Source organism: Grammomys surdaster, unplaced genomic scaffold (genome assembly GCF_004785775.1).
Source record: "Grammomys surdaster isolate TR1022 unplaced genomic scaffold, NIH_TR_1.0 350, whole genome shotgun sequence".
Taxonomy (NCBI): Eukaryota; Metazoa; Chordata; class Mammalia; order Rodentia; family Muridae; genus Grammomys; species Grammomys surdaster.
The window spans coordinates 410,810-431,553 of NW_021604769.1; the positions used below are offsets into that span (position 1 = coordinate 410,810).

General features: G+C 34.7%; 2 protein-coding genes and 1 pseudogene across 2 annotated transcripts; 1 reads left to right on the forward strand and 2 right to left on the reverse strand.

Moving 5' to 3' along the window:
- Nucleotides 1-6,899: 6,899 nt before the first annotated feature.
- LOC114631010 (olfactory receptor 2G3-like) lies at nucleotides 6,900-7,835 on the forward strand. The gene has a single exon (XM_028779320.1). The coding sequence runs from the start codon at nucleotides 6,900-6,902 to the stop codon at nucleotides 7,833-7,835; it is 936 nt and encodes a 311-aa protein (XP_028635153.1).
- A 3,773-nt stretch (nucleotides 7,836-11,608) lies between these two features.
- LOC114631091 lies at nucleotides 11,609-12,081 on the reverse strand (annotated as a pseudogene).
- Nucleotides 12,082-17,570: 5,489 nt separating this feature from the next.
- Nucleotides 17,571-18,503, reverse strand: LOC114631053 (olfactory receptor 1019). The gene has a single exon (XM_028779357.1). It carries the CDS (start codon nucleotides 18,501-18,503, stop codon nucleotides 17,571-17,573), a length of 933 nt encoding a protein of 310 aa, XP_028635190.1.
- Nucleotides 18,504-20,744: the final 2,241 nt, after the last annotated feature.

Here is a 20,744-nt window from a genome sequence, read left to right on the forward strand (position 1 = left end):
CTGTAGTAATTAGTGCCTGGTGATTTCATTTTTTCAGATGAGTTTGATACTGAGTCAGCTGTTCTCTGATCTTGAAGATTCAAATAGCTGCTTGGTTTCTCTTGCAACAAACCCAAACAACAACAACAACAAAAACAAAAACACAGAAAACTTCAGAAAACCTGAATTCCCAAGACTCCCCTTTTAACCCCAGACTCATCTTTTAACAACTATATTAACATTCTTAAATTTTTTAGAAAGTAGTTTACTAGCGTTCTCTATATTTCAATTTCAGTGCCTCTGATAAACTAACAATATCTAATAGTTGTCACTTTAATAGTGACTATATGTTAATCTTGTCCAGTTTTTTATAGCTCCAATTTCCTCTGCTGCTGCTGCTGCTGCTGCTGCTGCTGCTACTACTACTACTACCACCAGTTTGCTATTTCAGAAGCTTCCAAGATTTTTTTTCTTTTCTGTATTTACCCAACTTGAGTCATTGAGTTTAATATACAATATGGTCCTAATATGTAACTAATTTAAAGAAAAGCCCCAAGAACACAAACTATTTACTTTTGTACATTCAGTACATTTTGATCTGATTTTCAATAGCAAAAACACAAAAACAATCTAAATATACACGAATGAATGAATGAATGAGGATAGTGTGTTATGTCTACACAGTGAAAAACTATAGAACAGAAAATAGAAGAAAATCCCGTCACTCACAATAACGTGGGTGGAGCTGGCATGGAAATACAATACTACATGTTCTCACTTTTGTGGAGAATCTTAGCGATCAACTTATTCTGCAAGAGAAAGGTCTTTACCAGAGGCACTGAGCAATGTAAGGGGGACAGAGAGGATTTGTGGGGGAAGAGATGGAGATCAATGAGTAGGAAGTTTCCTTTAATAAAGAAAATAAATTTTAGAGATATGTTGTATTTTAGGATATTCCCTGTAGATAATAATCAAAATAATCAAATAATCAAAATAATCAAATTCTGATTTTCTTTTGACGAAATGTATTCTGAGTGGATAAATATGTTAGTATGCATAGTTGAATGAATCTATGTTACATTCTACTTTACAAACACAATTGTGGAAGAAAATAAGTACATTACAAAAGAAAGTTGCTCTTTAGAAAGCAAAATGCTGTTGGAGGCTTCATGGTTTGTAGGTTTGTGTTCTAACCCTGTTTCCTTAGAGTCAGCTTAGCTACTATGAAGTAAGTTACGAGTGTAGAACTGCTGTTCTTAGAAAGGAACCTAGATTACATGTCTACTCTGTGGATAAATTGAAAGTATATTAAGACGACAGGCATCTTCACGGTGATGTAGCCTCTGTGGATTGAAATTCAGGTATTTCTGTTCCTGTGATGTGTAGATTTGATTAAGTTTTAATATTATCTCATAGTCATTATGAAAGGTGATGGGTTTCTTTCTGGAATTTCCATTAGTGTGCATGATATACAATCACTTTTTTTTTATGTATTGTTGAACAGTACATAAAGAAAACTCTGGTCATTTCAAAATTTCTTATCTCTTGGAGAATATATTTCATAGATTTAGATTAGTACATGGCAGTTTAACGTATCTCTAACATTGATATAATATTGAATTTTTATGTCTAAATTAGTTCTATTGTCCTAGAAAAACATAAATTTTAGACATTAACAATAGTATTTTGATACTGGAAAATTCATGCAAATTATGTGCACATACATATTTAAGAGGACAATAACCAAACACATCATCCAGGATTTCTTCAGTACAAGTAATTAAATTTTAATTGTTGGGCTGGGACATTTTCCCTCAAGAATTTAAAATTTATTCTGTTGTCTAACATGATAAGTTTGATGATTTAGAAATTTCACTGCCTTCATACTACCCTCTACTTTCATTATATAAGAAGGCTGAGTTGCATTCTAGTGGTATTAGCTGTAAAAAAAATATTGCTTCTGTAAAATTGTATTTACCTCTTGAATTTCATCAGCTTTGTCTCTTGAAGGCATTTGTCTGCATATATAGGTGAGAAGACAGGTACAAGGCAGATTATTTCCATACATTTTTTATGATCTGAGGCATATTTCGTCTGTGTTCTTAATTGCAGTGGATGTTGAAGAATATAAAATTAATAATAATAATAATAATAGTGATAATAGCATAATAAGCAATTTGGGTGACTTCTAAAAGTTAAATATATATTATGACTACAGTAAATCTTCTAATAAAGTTTTATAACCTCTCTAATCTTCAATATTACTGCATTTAATTTGAGTTCTAATGAAGATATAGTTAAGTATTTATAAATATCTAACATTGGCCATGCAATAAAGATTATAGTAGGTAGTAGCATTAATGTCAGATTTTCTTTCTTTCAAGTAAACAAAATGATTGTCAAGGAAAAATTATTAACTTCCATTTATTGACCATCAATATGTTTACATGTTTGTGGTATTTCACAGTTAGAAATTCCTGTGGATTTAATTTCTTCCTTCCTGAGAGCTTCTGATGCTCACATTCTCTTCTTTCCCTTCTCTAAGTAAATCTTGGAAAGAGGTAAACTAGCATCCACATGATAATTTTTAAGCACTGCTAATGGTATCCTTTTTTGTTCAAATGGTAATTATTTTTTCTAGCAAAATTTGCATAAATCAAAATAAATTAATTAGAAGGTTGTTTTCTTAGATCACTTGATTGACTTTCTTTATATTAATACATAATTGGTAAATGTTTTTATGAGGTAAAATGTATTATACCTTAGTCATTAAACCACTTTGCTTCTTGCATTTTATTTCTAAAATTAAATTTTAGTTTTGAGAAACTGATAACACCTGAAAGTATACATTTTGGCAGCAGGCCTTATGTAAGCCAAAGTAGGCTTTAAATGTCTTTTCAGTAATATGTTAAACATTACAAGTATGATTGCCTCTAATTCAGATTTTAGTAATCTGGGGGTGGTAGTGTCTGTCTGTAACTACAGAACTTGAGATTTGGAGGGAAGTGAATCAGGGGATCAAGGCCACCTTCAGTTACCCATAATATTTAAGGATAGATCTGTTCACATGAGCTATTCTCTGAACAATTACAACTCAAGAATATTTATAAATTGAGTTAACCTGGAGCGTATAAAATACTATTTGCTGTGATTTATAAAATGTTATGTTAATTGCTATGCTAAACTTCTGTACATACTCTATAAGAACTTCTACATTATCTCATAAATTAATACTAATGCAGATATCATTCATTTTTAGGGCAAGAGTAAGTTTAGTTTCTCCAAATGATGTGGTACAGTGTTGGGTTGATCATTCATATTCTTTTATTTCTTTTCCAGAACTTACTTTTTCTTAATTCCTACAATATACTTTTTTGCAAAATCCCTAGAAAGGAGTAATTACTAAAAATAAAACAGTATCCATGATGCCTCACAAATCTACAAATCAATTGTAAGTGATAAACAACTTGATTACATCCTGAAACATACTGAGTTCATGTGGTCTATATATGAAGATCTATATATGAAGATTAGACTGAGTTATTGAACTTCTGGTGGAGCACCACGCTTTTCTAGCTTATAAAGATATCCAGTCCTTTTGTTATCTTCTGAAAGGAAAGTTCATTCTTATCCTCTTAATGTATACATGCTGAATGATTTGTATATTCATATTACAATGAACCTTACTTAGAAAAAAGAGTACCTTAGCCACACATTCTGATTTTTAAGCATGATGCCACCTTAACTGCTCTCTAATGGACTTAAATAGTTGCTGGGCACTAAACATCATTGTTACTGGTAAGTAAATTTTTTTTTTGAGTATATACTTTGACTAAATCTTGGATATCACGAAAATAGGCTTACTTTTTGCATAAGATCAAGATGAATATAGGGGAAAAGCAGCTTGATAGCATTTAATATTCCTATTACATGGGCTAGAGGGACATACGCAAACATGAAAGGCCCCTCAGAAACACAAAGGTAAACTTTGCTGGGTACACATACACACACACACACACACACACACACACACACACACACACATATGATCATCCAAACAGTAGACATGGAACAGTTTTGACAGCAAAGACTCAAAGAAGGAAGTTATGCATACTATATAAAAGACATAATAGCAGTTTTCAAATAAGGTATGATGGAAGAAGACATTAATAATAGTAGCCATTGCCCTGAGAAGCAAATTGATGTTATATAATCAACTAGTATTTATAATACCTATGTAAAATCTACAAAGAATTACATAAAATTTCCTGGAACTTCAGACTTATTTCTGTGAATTTGCTCCATACTTAGAATTTTATACTGATTTCTAAAAGTACCTCACTACTTTCCTTTGTGAAAGAGACAAAATTGTATGTTCAGATACACACATTTGGTTTTTATCATGAAAAGCTTTGCAATTACATGTTATATAGATGATTTTAGCAGTTGCAGACATTAAGTGACTAAAGATGCTCTTTGTGGAAGTTGTGTACACTTATAGGAATTAAGGATTTACCCTTATTTGATAGCTTGAAATATAGATGGTGTAGAAAGCTACCAAAATTTTAATGTCCTTTATATTTACCCAATTTAGTGAACACACATATCAAGAGATCTGAAACTGTACATTTTGATACATTTTTATTAGTATTGACATTGATGTAGCTATGCTTATGTATTTATGCATTTGTATTGTATGAGCTTTGTAAATTATTCAAATAATTCTTTGTAATTATTCAAATAATTTTATATTATTAATAAGTGTTAAAATAATATAAATACCAATCATACAAAAGTGCTTCATGTATCAAAGTCTTATTATTTCTTTATAATTTTAGTCTTGTTAATAATTATTTTCCTGTACATATAAGAGTTCTTTACTGTGGGTCAGATGTCATAAAGATGTTATGAGGATTTCATGTATTAAACATGTATGATCAATGCCTGATTTTGTTTCTTATTCATTATCTAATTTAATTTATCTGCCAGATGTCAGATATATTAACTAGATAATATTTTATCTTTTTCTTCAGATGAGCTCAATAAGGCACAGGTTGCTGATATGAATGTATAAGGCCTCTCAGTCAATGAATGAAGAAGCCAGATATACAGGAAAGGCTTTTGGAAAGCAGGCTCTCCTAGAGTACTGCAACCCTAGTCATCCACTCTCCTGATTGTGTTTTATCATGCTATTACACATAGAAAAATCTATTCTATTGAATAAACCATGGATGTCATTTGTTATATAGTCACTTCTTACAACCAGACTAGCATTTCTTGTTCATAATAGAAGATCTTAGTGCTGTTTGGAGGATCTGCAAGCAAACCTGAAACACTCTCCTGCTCCTCTCTTCCCCTGTGGCTTAAAAGGAAAGGAAACCTGCAATATAGTTCTTTCCAAGTCCATCTTTATTTTAGCTGCTGAACTTCACAGCCTAGTTAATTTTGCATCACTTCATATCACTGTTTATCTTGAAAACCTTTACTTAAATATAAATATATGAGATGTCTCTAAAGAACACTACATGCAAAAGGGTGTTTTCTAAGATGTGTTCATTTCATGACTAGTAAATATGTTTTGTGAAGAGGCTTCTTGAATAGATGTCCCAATTCCTGAGCCACTAAAAAAAAAAATACTTATTCTTTGTAACTTTCAGTGGCTAACACATGTATTTTGGAAATCAAAGAGTATTTATTATAGCTTTTAATGTACAAACATCCTCTGGTACAAAGTTAGTATCAAAATAATGCTGAAAGGAATAAATAGAATGATGAGAAAAGGAAAGGAAAACAGAAATGGAGAAATGGATAGATGAAGGCTTGACAGACATTCCTCAGCAATGTATCTGTAATCAAGACTTCATTGCTATCGATTTCATTGTTGTTCCTCTTAAGCAGAAGGAGGTGAACCAAGTATAACACTGTGTATATCTTCAAGTCAAATAGGAAGAGGGGTAAAAAGCCTAAGGAGCTCTCAGCCAAAAGTCCTACTAATTTTAACATGTTTAGATCCTTTTCAGTAAAGCTATTTATTTACAGAAGTTATAATCATAGATGTGAATTCCAGGTAAATGTAGCATCATCATGTTTTGTTAGTGCTATTAGCATTAGACAATTTTCTTTGGATTGATTTCTATGTGCTGCATAAAATTCTTCAGACATTATTTTTAATTCTTAAAATTCTCATAAGATTTAATATTTTTATTATTACTATAACACAAGATCATTCCATATAACACAGCATGAAAGTACAGGAATGAGGAATGAATTATTAGTTATTAGTTTATCTCATACCTATTTTATCTGGTTTTCAGCCTCAGTTCTTCACTGTGATAGGATGGCTATGCAGTGTAACACATATGAGGGTTAGTGGTGTGGCACATGCTGTAACCTTGGTTTTATTTACTGATTATTGTCCCTCTGAATGCTGTTCCCTTCTGCCTTTCTGTTAGTTGGGTTTCAGGTTTCTTTGCATAGCCCTGTAGCCCTGGCTGTCCTGGACTTCATTCTGTAGACCACGCTGACCTTGAACTCAGAGATCTGCCTGCCTCAGCCTCCTGAGTGCTGAGATTAAAGGTGTGTAATCATCACAGCCATCATTTTCATATCTTTTGAAGTAGGTGATTTATGACAAAAGTTTTGTCAAAACAAATAGGACATGGTGTGATTTTGACTGGCAAACTGAAATTATCCTTTGGAAAAGGCAAGAATTCTGATCAATTATATTAAACAACAAATTTAGCATTGCAATCATATCTGAAATTCCTTTTCTGAAGCTGAAGGACATCTTCGCAATTGCACTAGAGTTCAGACACCCAAGATATCTATTTTCTTAAACCTCTGGTCTAAAATACTGCTCAGTTGGGCATTTGGTTTTCAAGGTAGTACCTGGTTCTGTGAAAGGAAGGTAGCCTGAAAAGATGGGCCATATGAAAACAAACTTCACAGTGTCAGAGTTTGTGTTTCTAGGGCTTTCATCTGATCCCAAGATACAGCTGGTTCTCTTTTTTGTTTTCTTGTTTTTCTATATGTTGTCAGTGGTGGGCAATGTCATCATCATCACTATTATTCAGATAGAACCACGCCTGCAAACCCCCATGTACTTTTTCCTCACTAACTTGTCCTTTCTGGACATCTGCTACACATCCACCAATGTCCCACAGATGCTTTCCAACATGGTGGGGAGTAAGAAGACCATCCCATTTGCCAGCTGTGCCACTCAGATGTACTTCTCACTCTCCTTTGGGATGATTGAATGTGTTCTTCTTGGTGTCATGGCTTATGATAGATATGTAGCCATTTGTCATCCTCTCCATTATACTGTTATTATGGACCAAAACACTTGTATCCAACTGGCAGCCATTTCTTGGTCCAGTAGCTTCCTGAGTTCCATGGTTATCAATGTTCTCACCTTGAGTTTGCCCTACTGTGGACCAAATGTTCTGAATCACTTTTTCTGTGAGGTTCCTTCTGTTCTGAGACTGGCTTGTACTGACACTTCACTCACTGAGCTGGTGGTTTTTGTATTCAGTATCATAATTGTCTTCATTCCTTTCCTCCTTATTATTGTTTCCTATGCCCGCATCCTTCTTTCTGTTCTCAGGATGCAATCAGCCTCTGGGAGGCACAAGGCTCTGTCCACCTGTGCTTCCCATCTCACAGTTGTCATTTTATTCTATGGAACTGCCATTTTTATGTACATGAGACCCCAGTCGAAGTCCTCCAGGGCTGGTGGTAAGGTCATTGCAGTATTCTACACTGTAGTTACACCTATGCTCAATCCATTAATTTACAGCCTAAGGAACCAGGATGTCAAAGGGTCTCTGAGGAGAGCTATCACAAAACAGAAGACATAAAGTTTATGAAAGGGCTGTAAGCTCAATTGCTAATCTAGTGTAATTACCAGCTAAGTCTGAAGGGAGAGAATGAAAGATGCTTAGACCATCAGCTATTTCACTGCCCTTCATAACAAACACATAAATTCATCTGTAGCAATAGGAAAAAATGTTTCTTCCAAATACACAGTAGGGCATTAATGTTTCCAAACAATTGTGTTTATTGAATGAATGCAATTTTCTGTTTACTGGTACAGTTTGGATCTCCTGAATCACACTGTAAAATGAATTAATTGAAATTGTCATCAAGTTGAAACTTCTTTTTTAAGTTTATTATTATTACTATTATTATTATCGTCATTATTTTCATTATTATTTAATCATTGTTTTTACAGTCCAGTTGTTATCCACCTCCTGGTACGCCCTCCAACAGTTCCTCATCCCATTCCTCCTTCCACATCTCCAAGAAGATGTCCCCACCCCACCCCCACAAACTTTCACACTCCCTAGGGTCTCAAGTCTCTCAAGGGTTAGGTGCTTCTTCTCTTCCTGAGGCCAGACCAGGCAGTCATCTGCTGTATATGGGTCAGAGGCCTCATATCAGCTAGTATAGGCTTCCTGGTTGGTGGTTCAGTGTCAGATATCTCTGTGGTCCAGGTTATTTGAGACTGCTGGTCTTCCTATGGAGTCAACCACCTCCTTAGCTTCCTCCGACCTCTTCCTAATTCAACCATAGGGGTCCCCAGATTCTGCCCATTGGTTAAATGTAGGTATCTGCATCTGACTCTTTCAGTTGCTCTTTGGGCCTCTCAGATGGCAGCCATCCTGGGCTCCAGTCTGTAAGCATACCATAGCATCAGTAATAGTGTCAGGCCTTGGAGCCTCTCCTTCCTTGAGTTGGTTTCCAATTTGGGCTGGCGACTGGACCTCATTTCCCTCAGTCTTCTTATCTCTCCCTAACTAATGTAAACAATTTTGATGAGAGAAACGTCAATTTTCAACACATGTAGAATTGAAGGTGAAGTCTTTTTTTTGATGTAAAATTCCACAATTTTGATAATCTTATAGTCTTCCTGGAAAGAGAACTCTGAAGACTACTTTGGATTCAAAAGTACTTTTCGTTGATCTTATCACGTATAGACTTGCTTAACCATCCCTCCCTTCAGGGCTCAGGGAATTCTGGAGAACTGGAGGTGGTATGAGTGTAAGAGCCAAAGAGAATAGACGATCCCAGGGAAACAACATAAGCACCATCCACAAACATAAGAAAACAGAGGGACTGAGGCAGCATGTGCAGGGCCTGCACAGGTCTGCACTAGTTGGGGTCCTAGAGATGAGAGAAGTAGACATACACTCTTATTCTGAACTCCAAACCTAGCTAGAGCTGATGACTACTTAAAAATGAAAAACAGCTTTCTTCAAGGGAGCCTCACTAGGGAAACAAACCACTCAGTGGCAGACTGATGTATAGCAGGAGATTCCCAACACAAATAGATTTCAACAATTTCTTTGGAACTTGTCTCATAATGTTCTGTTAAGGTTTTTTTTTTTAACTTACAGATCCTGTGCATATATATTATGACTACTAGTTTTGATTTTTTTTAATGGTACTCCTGTTTATTCTAATGTGTGTCTCTGTCTATATATGTTTCTCATGTATTTTCTTTGGCTCTTTTACATCTGATTGTTTTGTCATATTCTGACTTGTTTGTTTTACTTTATTTCATTTTTATTATTATTCTTTATATGTTGGTTTGTTTTCTCATGAGAGACAGAGACAATTTGGATCTAGATGAGAGGGGAGGTGGAGAAGAACTAGAAGGAGTTAGGAGAGGGAGAACACTAATCAGAATATATTGTATAAAAAACCCTTATTTTCAATAAAATATATATTTGACTAATAAACCATTTTGTTTCTCTGTAAGCTATATTGAATGACTATGTAATATAGTCATAAATGAAACATTTTATAATTACTTATAATAAAAACACAAGTTAATATATATGTACATATAAATAATGTTCTTACCACTATCACATTGGAATGACTATAATTTTGAGAAAGTAATCATCAGAACATTCACACATAACAATAGACAGGGTGTCCTCTGAACTTTACATAAGTACCAGATGGATGAATACCGAGACAGTGGAATAGAACAGCTGTCTCAGCAGAAGGAGAGTGAGAAAAAGCACAGTAAAGTAACCAATGAGGAGAGCAACAGGAGGTGCCCAGGAAGGCAGGGAGCTGCTAGACCATGACAGGCTGGCACTCCTGTGTGTAGAAACATATATGTCCCTGCATCTAAACATGTTTCTCTCTCTGTCTCTCTCTCTTTATGTTTCTCTCACTGTCTCTCTCTTTTCTCTCTCTGGTTCTTTTACTTCTGTTTGATTTATTCTCTTCTGATTTATTTTGTTTTGTTTCACTTGTATTATTATGTCTTAGATGTCTGTTTTCTAATGAGTGACAGAGACACCTTGGATCTGGATAGGAGGGGAGGGGGAGAAGAAATGGGAGGTGTTAGGGGAGGGGAAACATTTTAGACTAAGAATGAAAGATTGGAACCAATTTTTAGTAATATCTAGTACATATAATACAAACATTTCTTCTACTTAAACTCAAGGGCCAATCAGTAAAAGAACAGCTCTGATGCTGTAGGTGGTCACCATAAACATAGACTTTAAATATTTAGCAAGCAAAATAAAAAGGCAGTAATGAATGAAGATTTTAATTCATTACACAGAAGTTTAACATTTAGAATTTGCCTTGATTTACAAATAAATGTTATATACATTCTCATTATACACAGAAAGTAAAGAAACATACATGCTTGCTACATTTTCTTCAGAATAATTTGTTGAAAGAACAGGATGACATTTTAAATTCTTCTAAATATCACAAAATAAGACAAATATGCTTATTTGATTATTGATAGTTTAGAAACAGCTATGCTAACTTTTAAAAAGAAACTCAAAATTACCAATGATATTTAGAATTGGATTTTTCTTTTGATAAACAAATATGATTGTCTCCTAACTTAAAGTCTCAGAATTAAACATTCACTCACATTGCAAAGGCAATATGTTGGCACAAAGCTAGTGGATAAACAACAGAAGGCAATGATTTCTTTTTCTTCTGTCAGAGTCAACAATTTATGATCAAGTACAATAATGTAAACAAAGTAATCCAGACACCAGAGGAAGTATACTAGGTGTCATTTAGATCTTGCCAAGAACATGTTTTGTCCCTTTTATTTTTGCTTCTTTTAACATGAAAGAGAAACTCAATATTTTAGAAATACTACATGACTAAATCTACTCACTATACATAGGGCATTACTCATAAAGACACTCATTTATAGCTGACAAAAATGATGGATACTTCATCCTTCACTACATTGACTTTCCAAATGTATAATTTCCTTGTACATGTGTGTGACCATTGCAATACAAAGACTGTGGAGATAAGAAATATATAGTATTCAATGATGTTAGATGCTTAAAATATTTACACTTTGTTTATTCATTTATTTTATTATTTAAACATATTTATTTTTATTAACTAATACTGATTTTACAAATTATGGGTTCAATATTGTAAAAAACTATTGTGAAAACAGTGGTTTCATTATTAATTTTTTATAATACATCCCCTATATTCCTTATTCTTATTCTCTAGTTGTCTTTCCCGATTTACTAGTCTATTAAATGGGCATCTCATTCCACTATCCCAAATTCCATATAAGACATTAAAAAATGTTATCCTGTATTTGTGAAAATGAATTTTTTTTTTACCAAAAAAAAAAAAAAGAGTCTATTGGCCTCGGTTTCTTGAGGGGGATGAATTGGGAGGAGTGGGTGGCACCAATATCGGGTAGGCCATGCTTCACGGACTTGTAGCTGATGGAGAACTTTCCCAGGTAGTGGCCGATCATCTCTGGTTTATTCTCCACCTGGCTGAAGGGCTTGCCGTTGTACACGGCCACCACGAGGCTGACCATCTCAGGCAGAATGATCATGTCCCTCAGGTGGGTCTTCATCACCCCAGGCTTCTCCATGGGTGGTTCCTCCTTCTTGGCCTTTCTCAACTGTTTAAGTAGTGATTGCTGCTTCTGACTCAGTTCACGGTTCAGGTGCCACCTCTGGTGGGCTCTGTACAATTGCATCAGCTGCTCATTGTACTTGTCTAGCAGTTGGTCGAGGTCCACACCGCGTAGCTGAACTTGTGGAACATCCACTTCTTCCTCTGCTCCATTTCAGTCATCTTGGCAGCTGCTTGGAAAAGTGAAAATGGATTATTTTAACAAAGTCTAGCATCAACTATATATAATGTTGTATATATAGTTCATGTTGTCATGAACTATATTTTTCCAGATCATGGTTGATCAGTATTACTATATATTTTAGGAGGCTATACATTTCTTAAAAAAAGAACAAAACTATAATTTCAAGATTATAACTTTGGTATGATAACATGAGATATTATTTATGCTAATACATATTTTATGATAAATGTATTTATTTTCCTGTTTGTCTACCTATGGATCATATATCATCTATAAAACAAAATTTACCATAAACCTATCAAAATTTATCCTGAAGTAGTATTTTTTACCAGGTTAAGTTTAAGGCCAACATTATGATACTAATATTATGATGTTTTATTATTATTATTTGACAGTTTATGCATGAATATAATCTATCTTTTTCCATTAATTTATTTATTTACTTTACATCCCAGTTGCAGCCCCACCTTCTCCTCCCAGTTTCCCACTCACACAGACCCTGCCCCTATCTCTAATCTTCTCTCCTCTGATAAGGGAATTGTTACCCCCTGGGTACAAACCCCACCTGACACATCATGTATTGCAGGACAGGGGACATCCTCTCCCACTCAACCATGCAAATCAACCAAGTTAGGGGAATAGGATCCATAGACAGGGAGCAGAGTCAGGTACTGCCCTGCTCCTGTTGTTACGGTACCTGCCTAAAGACCAAGCTGCACATCTGCTACCAATATGCACGCATGGAGGGTAGGTCCAGCCCATGTATGCTCTTTGGGAGGTGGTTCAATATCTAGGAGCCCCAAAAGATCCTTATTAGTTGACTCTATTGATCTTCCTGTAGCTCCCTATCCTCTCCTGGTCCTTCAGTCCTTCCTCCAACTCTTCCACAAGACTTCTGGAGTTCTGTCTCATGTTTAGTAGTGGGTCTCTGCATCAGTTTTGGTCAGCTGCTGGGTGGAGCTTCTCAGAGGACACTTATGCTAGACTCCTGCATGCAAGCATAACATAATGTCATTAATATAGTGTCAGGGACTTGTTCTTGCCCGTAGGAATGGTCTCAAGTTGAGTGGTGATTGGTTGGATCTTTCCTCAGTCTCGGTTCAATCTTTGTCCCTGTATTTCTTGTAAATTTTGGGTCAAAAGTTTTGTAGGTGGGCTGGTATCCATATACCTGCATGAGGAGTCCTGCCTGGCAATAGGAGGTGGTCACTTCAGGATCTACAACCTCCACTGCTAGGAGTCTCAGCTAGAACCAGCCTCATAGACCCCTGGAGCCTCCCCCATGCCAGAACTTCATGAAACTGAAAACCTTCCTTAAGCCAAAGGACACCATCAACAGAACAAAATGACAACCTAAGGAACTTAACCAATGCTACACCTGACAGAGGACTAATATACAAAAAATATATAAAGAACTTCAGAAGTTAGAAACCAACAAACCAAATAATCAATTAAAAATGGGATACGGAGATAAACAGATAATTCTCAACAAAAGAATTACTAATGTCTAAGAAGCACTTAAAGAAATGTTCATTGTATAACAGGAAGATTAAAAACATTCAGGAAATATTAAGTCTCTAAAATATTTTGAACATATATTCAATTGGAATTTAAATGCCATATCGTTGCTTATTGTTTTCATAAAACTCAGTGTGTATTATACAACTAAAATTAACATTCTATTACGATTTTGAATTTACAGTGGTGGAAGCAGTTATTTAATATACAATCTGATCTTTGGATACACCATGCAATATAAATATATTAGTAAATGATAAATTACTGACAGAGAAACATATTGCAACGTGTTGTCAATTTAGCTGAACACTGGTCATTTTGCTCAAAAATTATTTTGAGAGCTTCATTGAGTTGTTCTCAGTAATATCTACCATTTAAAAAATGATTATTAAAAATGATTTATCCCCAAAATGTGATTTTTATTTCTCTAATAAATTGAAAACATAAAAAAAAAGTTCAACAGGGATTCAGAAGCCAGTTTACAATGGTCAGTTTTACTATTTCTACTGGGTCTAAGTTTCCACAGCATACTTCTTTCATTCCACATTCTGAGCACATTCTGATATCTGCTTCAGAAGGAATTTTTAATATCTAGAGGTTTGGGGTTTCATTGCTGCTGGTGGGAAGGTTGGTACTGAGTGTACTGCTATGGCTTCAGAAGAGTTCCCTCTCATTACACTTGTTTGAGATCTTCTGCGAATTTTCTTTTCCAACATATTTAACTTCCACCACTCTGTAATAAGCAGTCTGTTTCATACCTGAGGATAGAGGGCTCATGAGAAATGGGCTTTCATTGCTGTGTTCAATTGTGTGTGTGTGTGTGTGTGCTTATTTTTAATTTAATTTAAATTTTTTCTTATTCACTTTACATCCAGCTTACTGAACCCCTCTTTTACCCCCCCCCAATACTTCTATCATCCCCTTCTTCTCTGAGTAGGTGTGGTTCCCCCTTGGGTATCTCTCAAACCTGACATTTCAAAAGTCTCCTTAAGGCTAGGTGCTTCCTTTCCCATTGAGGTCAGACAAGGCAGCCCAGCTAGAAAGTATCCCATGTACAGGCATTGGCTTTTGGAATAGCCTCCATTCCAGTTGTTCTGGATCCAGAGTCCTAAGTACAACCTGTGCAGGACTTCTACATCCTTTCTCTGTTCTCCTTCTCTGTCAGCCAGGCAAGGATGATAAGCTAATCCATGATGGTGAAGGCGAAAACATCACTGTGTTATCCAGTATCCCAGGTTGCTATAAAGTAAGCATGGAAATTACAATTTGCTGGATAAGAAAATGAACAGGTCAGTTTCACGTTTTCACCCATGAAAACTGTATGTTTTTCATGGATCTTTATTTAAGTGTATTATACACTAAACACCCTGACATACTTTTAAATATTAGCTGTGTCATATAATCATGTGTATGTACATATCCATGTTTGTGCTCTACATTTGTACATAAATAATTTATTTAATATTCTTTAACTTATTTTATTACTGGAGGTAATCATTTATAACCAGAAGTCTAATATAGTTATATTTACAGGACATGGGAAAATGGTTCCTTATTTATTAAATGAACTTAACTATTCTCCTCCTAAGTGTTTAATTTATTCATTTGTTTTTAAATCAACAAATGTTAATAAATGCTTATCATGTTTAAAAAAAGAAATGTTCAACATCCTTAGTCATCAGGGAAATGCAAATCAAAAAGACTCTGAGATTCTGCCTTACACCCATAAAAATGGATAAAATAAAAAAATGCAGTGGCAACACATGCTGGCAAGGATGTGGAGCAAGGGGCACACTCCTCCATTGATGGTGGGACTGCAAACTTGTACAGCTACTTTGGAAATGAATCTGGCATTTTCTCAGAAAATTGAAAATAGTCTAGAAATGGCTTATAAAGAAGTGATGATGGGTGTGGAACATATAATAAAACTTTGTGTGTTGCAAGTGGATTTCTACAGTTTGGAGAACAGTGAATAAGGAAGAATTTATGGAGAGCAAAAATTCCATGGTAGAATAAAGCCTGAAACACAGAGTTCTGGAAGGCAGAGTGCTGTCGGTGTGGCTATGAGACATGATTTCAGAGAACAATGATTCTGTTCTTTACTATTCATAAGATATAAACTCCTTTCTTCTGAAGTAATTAACGCCTTGTCTTTAAATTGTTACCAGATATTGAAGGTTCATTTCACTTTCACTAGGACGCTCTCACTGGAAAATTGAGTCCAAACAACTGTTTCTGACACTGTACCTTATCTGGCTAGTATAAACTACTTGGCTCATTTTCTTCTCTTTAACTTTTTGGTTCAAGTGTTAAAAATGATTCAAATGCCATATTCTTCATAATATTTTCCTCATCTCTGGAAAAAATGACTTTCACTTGGTGAATTGATGAACACTGATTTTTAAAAAATATTTATCATACTTTTCCTGTGACTTATTTGCATTTGTTGTTTTTATCTAGGAGGATAAAATTAAGTATGTATCTTATATTTTCCATCAATCTTAACCACAGATTGTGGTTAAGATGAAATGGGTATGTATAGATATATCAAAGTGACATTAAACTGAGAGTCAATTGCACTTGCTCTGTATTTGATCTATCTGAACTTAGGTGATAATATTTCACTTTGATATATTTAAATACATACTCATTTCACCCAGTTTTGGTTTACTGTCACTAAGGGAGTAATACCAACACTGGTTTTGAAGAATACCAATGATTATAAATTGTACAACCTATTATGGAGAATGTAATTGATATATTTATTATTTTATAATTATTATAAAAACATTCACTAGGTAAAAGAGCTCAGTCCTTTCAAACATAACAGAATTTATTGAACTATTAATTATGCACACTCACAGTATAAATAAAATATGAATATGACCTTCATTCTATTGATTAAAAAATGATCTTCATAGAGATCAAAAGATTTAATTGACAGAGATGGTAGGACTAGGATCAAAACCATGATGATTGAATTCATATCTACAATTCTCTTGTACTTAGGGCTTTATGGAAATACTTCAATCTACAACTGTAGCCTAAAAATTAAAAAAAAATTAACCTTCAGTTTATTATCACACATTGTTGGTGTGATTATGGACAGTCATAAATACAGATAGTCAACTTATAAAGCAAAAGTAGTATAAGTAATTGCTGCATATTAAACATTGTTTATATGATGGAAAACTAGTAGAGGATGTGGTACAACTTTTAAAATGTTATAAGGTTTCCCATTTAGAGATGATCAATCTGGTGTCTTTTTTTATTGGATATTTTCTTTATTTACATTTCAAATGTTATCCCCTTTTCTGATTTCCCCTCTGGAAGGCTCCAATCTCATATCCCCTCCCCCTGCATGATGGTCATATATTACTGTACATATAGCATCACTTTGTAGACTCACTGATTTAAAATAAGTGTATATGAATTTTGGAGGGAAAAATAGAACAGTAAATATGGAAGGAATGAAAGAGAAGATGGGTTGAATTTCATCAAAACATATTACATGAAGTTATAAATTCAAAACAATATTAAGTTTTTAATGTTAAAAGGTAAACTGGATTTTAGAGCTATCAAGTAACTTGATGAAGATTACTTAGCTCAAAGTCACAGAATTTAGATGCTGGTTGATTTATAGAAAATTTATAACCTGAGTGTTTGCAATGGGAAATGTGGTCCTTGGATCAGTTTAATTCCATTAATTTTGACAAGTTTGTTGACTTGCTAGTGCTTTAATTTTATTATCTATGAGATAATTTCTACCTCTCATAGTTGCTATTGAAACTTGATGAGATTTAGATAGCAAATGTTTTAGAAAATTCTTCCAACTTTGAGATATGTTCCGTAAGGAGATAACTTGTGTGACATCTTACATTCTTTATATCCTAACACTGTCCTGTTACATTTTTTTTACTTCTGTAAAATCAGATTTTAGTTCTTTTAATTATTGGGGTTTCTTTCCAATCAGTTTTTTGAATGCAGCTTTTACATCCTTGTTCCGCAAACTGTAGATCAAGGGGTTCAGCATAGGAATGATAATTGTGTAGAACACAGAGGCCCATTTGTCTTGGTCCAGGGAGTAGCTGGATGTTGGTCTCAGGTACATAAACATGACTGTACCATAAAATAGGGTGACACCAGTCAGATGAGACCCACAGGTGGAAAAAGCCTTTAGGCGGCCTTCAGCTGATCGCATTCTGATGATGGCAATGAGAATGAAGGCGTAGGAGATGAAGATGATAAGGATGGTGCTGAACTCAATGAAGCCACACAAACTAAACAACAGTATCTCACTAACGTAGGTATCTGAGCAAGACAGCGCCAAGAGTGGTGGAATTTCACAGAAGAAATGGTTGATGATATTGGAATCACAGTAAGTGAGGCTGAAAGTGAGGGACGTGTGGGCCACTAAACTCACTAGGCCAGCCAAGTAAGAGCCTAGCATTAGTACCAAGCAGACTTTCTTTGACATGAGAGTGCTATAGTGGAGAGGTCTACAGATGGCCACAAAACGGTCATAGGCCATGGCAGCCAGGACATAGCACTCAGCATCCACAAAACCTACAAAGAAAGCAAACTGGGTGGCACAGCTGGAAAAAGAGATAACTTTACGCTTTGTTAGAAAATCGGCCAGCATCCTAGGAGCAATGGCTGATGAGTAGCCCAGGTCAACAAAGGAGAGGTTGCAGAGGAAAAAGTACATGGGAGTGTGAAGCTGACTGTCTGTTATGATCAGGATGATCATGCCAACATTTCCTATCACATTGACCAGGTAGACAATGAGGAAGACCACAAAAAAGATGATCTGCAGCTGAGGGTCTTGAGTTATGCCCATAAAGATAAATTCAGTCACGACTGAGTGATTTTCTTTATCCATTGTTCTAAGTGGTGTGTGTGTGTGTAAGTATATGTAAACACGTTTAGTTAATGACTTTAGTAAATTTCCAGTCACTGAAATTTCCAAAAATAAACATAAGCAATTATGTGCTTAGGATATTATAGACTACTTGTTTTATAATAAAAGAAGGCTTTCTTTTGAAGATACTTAATCCTTTATCCACTTATTTAATACAGTGATTATTACAGTGGCTCACGGGATTTTGGTCAAGATTTTGTGTCCTTTCCAAGTGCACTCATGAATGGAAGATGTTAGCTTTGTGAGAGAGCAAGTTCTGTCTCTTAAGTCATTTAGTAAGCTGAGGTCATTTACACACAACACTAGATTTTTGACCTGGTCTTTGTTATTATCCACTGTATTCACTAGCATTAAATATCAGATGTGATGTTCTTCTGTCTTTCTGAAACAAAACACAGAAATATACATTTGTGATGTCTCACTTCCCTCCATTAGAGAGCTGTCTGTTCACTTGTAGAAATAAGGGCAGTGGGCAAGCCAAACCAAATCAAAACAAACAAGACAGAGGAGAAAGTAATTTAGAAATGGGTATAATGGTTTCATAAACTCACTGCTCTTTCAGTGGTTTGCTCCCTAACAAAGAAGAGGAAGCAGTAGGAAAGATGTACTTATGATGTTGTGAACATTCACTGAAGATAAGACTAAATTCTAAGATTAGAAACAGTTACAAATTGTATCCTTAGCTCTGTTTTTTTTTCTTTAAACAAGATCAGTTCAAAAGATCAATCACAGCAAAGAAGAGTGTCCAAGATATACATTATTCTAGGAGTTCATTGATTTCTACACATATATGCCAACTCATTTGTGCATTGGTACCTCCATTAGATCAGCCTATAAAAAATTATTTGGGAGCACCTTTTTGTCAAAAGCTTATATTTTTAACTTACACAGAAGACTAAGAACTCAGTAAGAAGAACTCAGATTTTCTATGGATGTCTGAATAGAAATATAAAGACAATAGTGAAAGTTGTCTATTATATTATTTGTGATTCTCATTTTTAGAGAATAAAATTTAGCTTTCTAAAACCATTATTCTAATTGAGGTTCAGGAAAGATGGCTCATCTGTTAAGAGCACATGCTGATGTCACAGAGGGTTTGAGTTTGGATCCTAGCACTGATATCACGCCATTCACTAATACCTGCAACTCTCACTCTTGTAGATGTAATTCCCTCTTTTAATCTCTGTATGAAACTGCACACACATGGACATGGACATGTCCATGCTTATCTATATATACTCTCTTACACAGGTACTTCTATAATGAGCTGTATATTTAAAATTTGTCCTAAGAGTTAAAAGCATGATTATAAAATTGTATTATTCTTGATTACACAGAATTTTGTGTTTGGTTTTAAATAAAGTTAATACTTAAAAAAGAAAATGCTCAAATAGTCATGTAGGGAAATATAAATAAAACATAAGTAAAAAATATCTATCTATCTATATATATATATAATTGAATTTTGGATATAAGTTTTGACAAGGCAATAGAAGAATTTATCATTGTTAGTAGAAATGTAAAGTGTACAAGTACTTACTCTCTTATAAAAATAAACCTATATAGTAATTTTATGAATCATCCACAAAAAATGTAAACAAATGAAGTGCCCATTCATGGGAGATACGTCTAATAGACTATAGTGTGGGCACATGATGCAACACTACTTGATTAAAAAGAAAGGTAAAACTTTAATATATTTACAATAAAGGCTGACTACAAAAGTAATTATACCCAGAGAACAAAGACATAGACTGTGAACACCTTGAATTATACCATTTCCAAAAATGTAGAAAATGATAGGTTCATTCCATCAATAGTGATGGAATACAGACATACACACACATACACACACACACACAGAGGGGAGAGGGAGAGGGAGAGGGAGAGAGAGAGGGAGATGGACAGAGGAAGAGGGAGAGGGAGAGGGAAAAGGAGAAGATACACACATACACACATAGACAAGAGGTAGCAGTGCAATGAGCTTACCACACACTTTGTGCCGATGAGTTCATGCTTGTGTACACATACTGAAATATACCAAATTGAATGTACTTTGGGTATAGTTGATTTCAATTATACTTCAATATATCTGTCTAAAAAATCAAGAAGAAACAAAAGCAAATTAGGTAACACTTCACTTCGTTTCTGCATTTGAAAACGTATTATTTCACAAGTCAGCCTTCTTAGGGATTCGTCTGA

Excerpts from the sequence above, each read along its gene's own strand:
- LOC114631010 (XM_028779320.1), top strand. The coding sequence starts at position 6,900 with ATGGGCCATATGAAAACAAACTTCACAGTGTCAGAGTTTGTGTTTCTA.
- LOC114631053 (XM_028779357.1), bottom strand. The coding sequence starts at position 18,503 with ATGGATAAAGAAAATCACTCAGTCGTGACTGAATTTATCTTTATGGGC.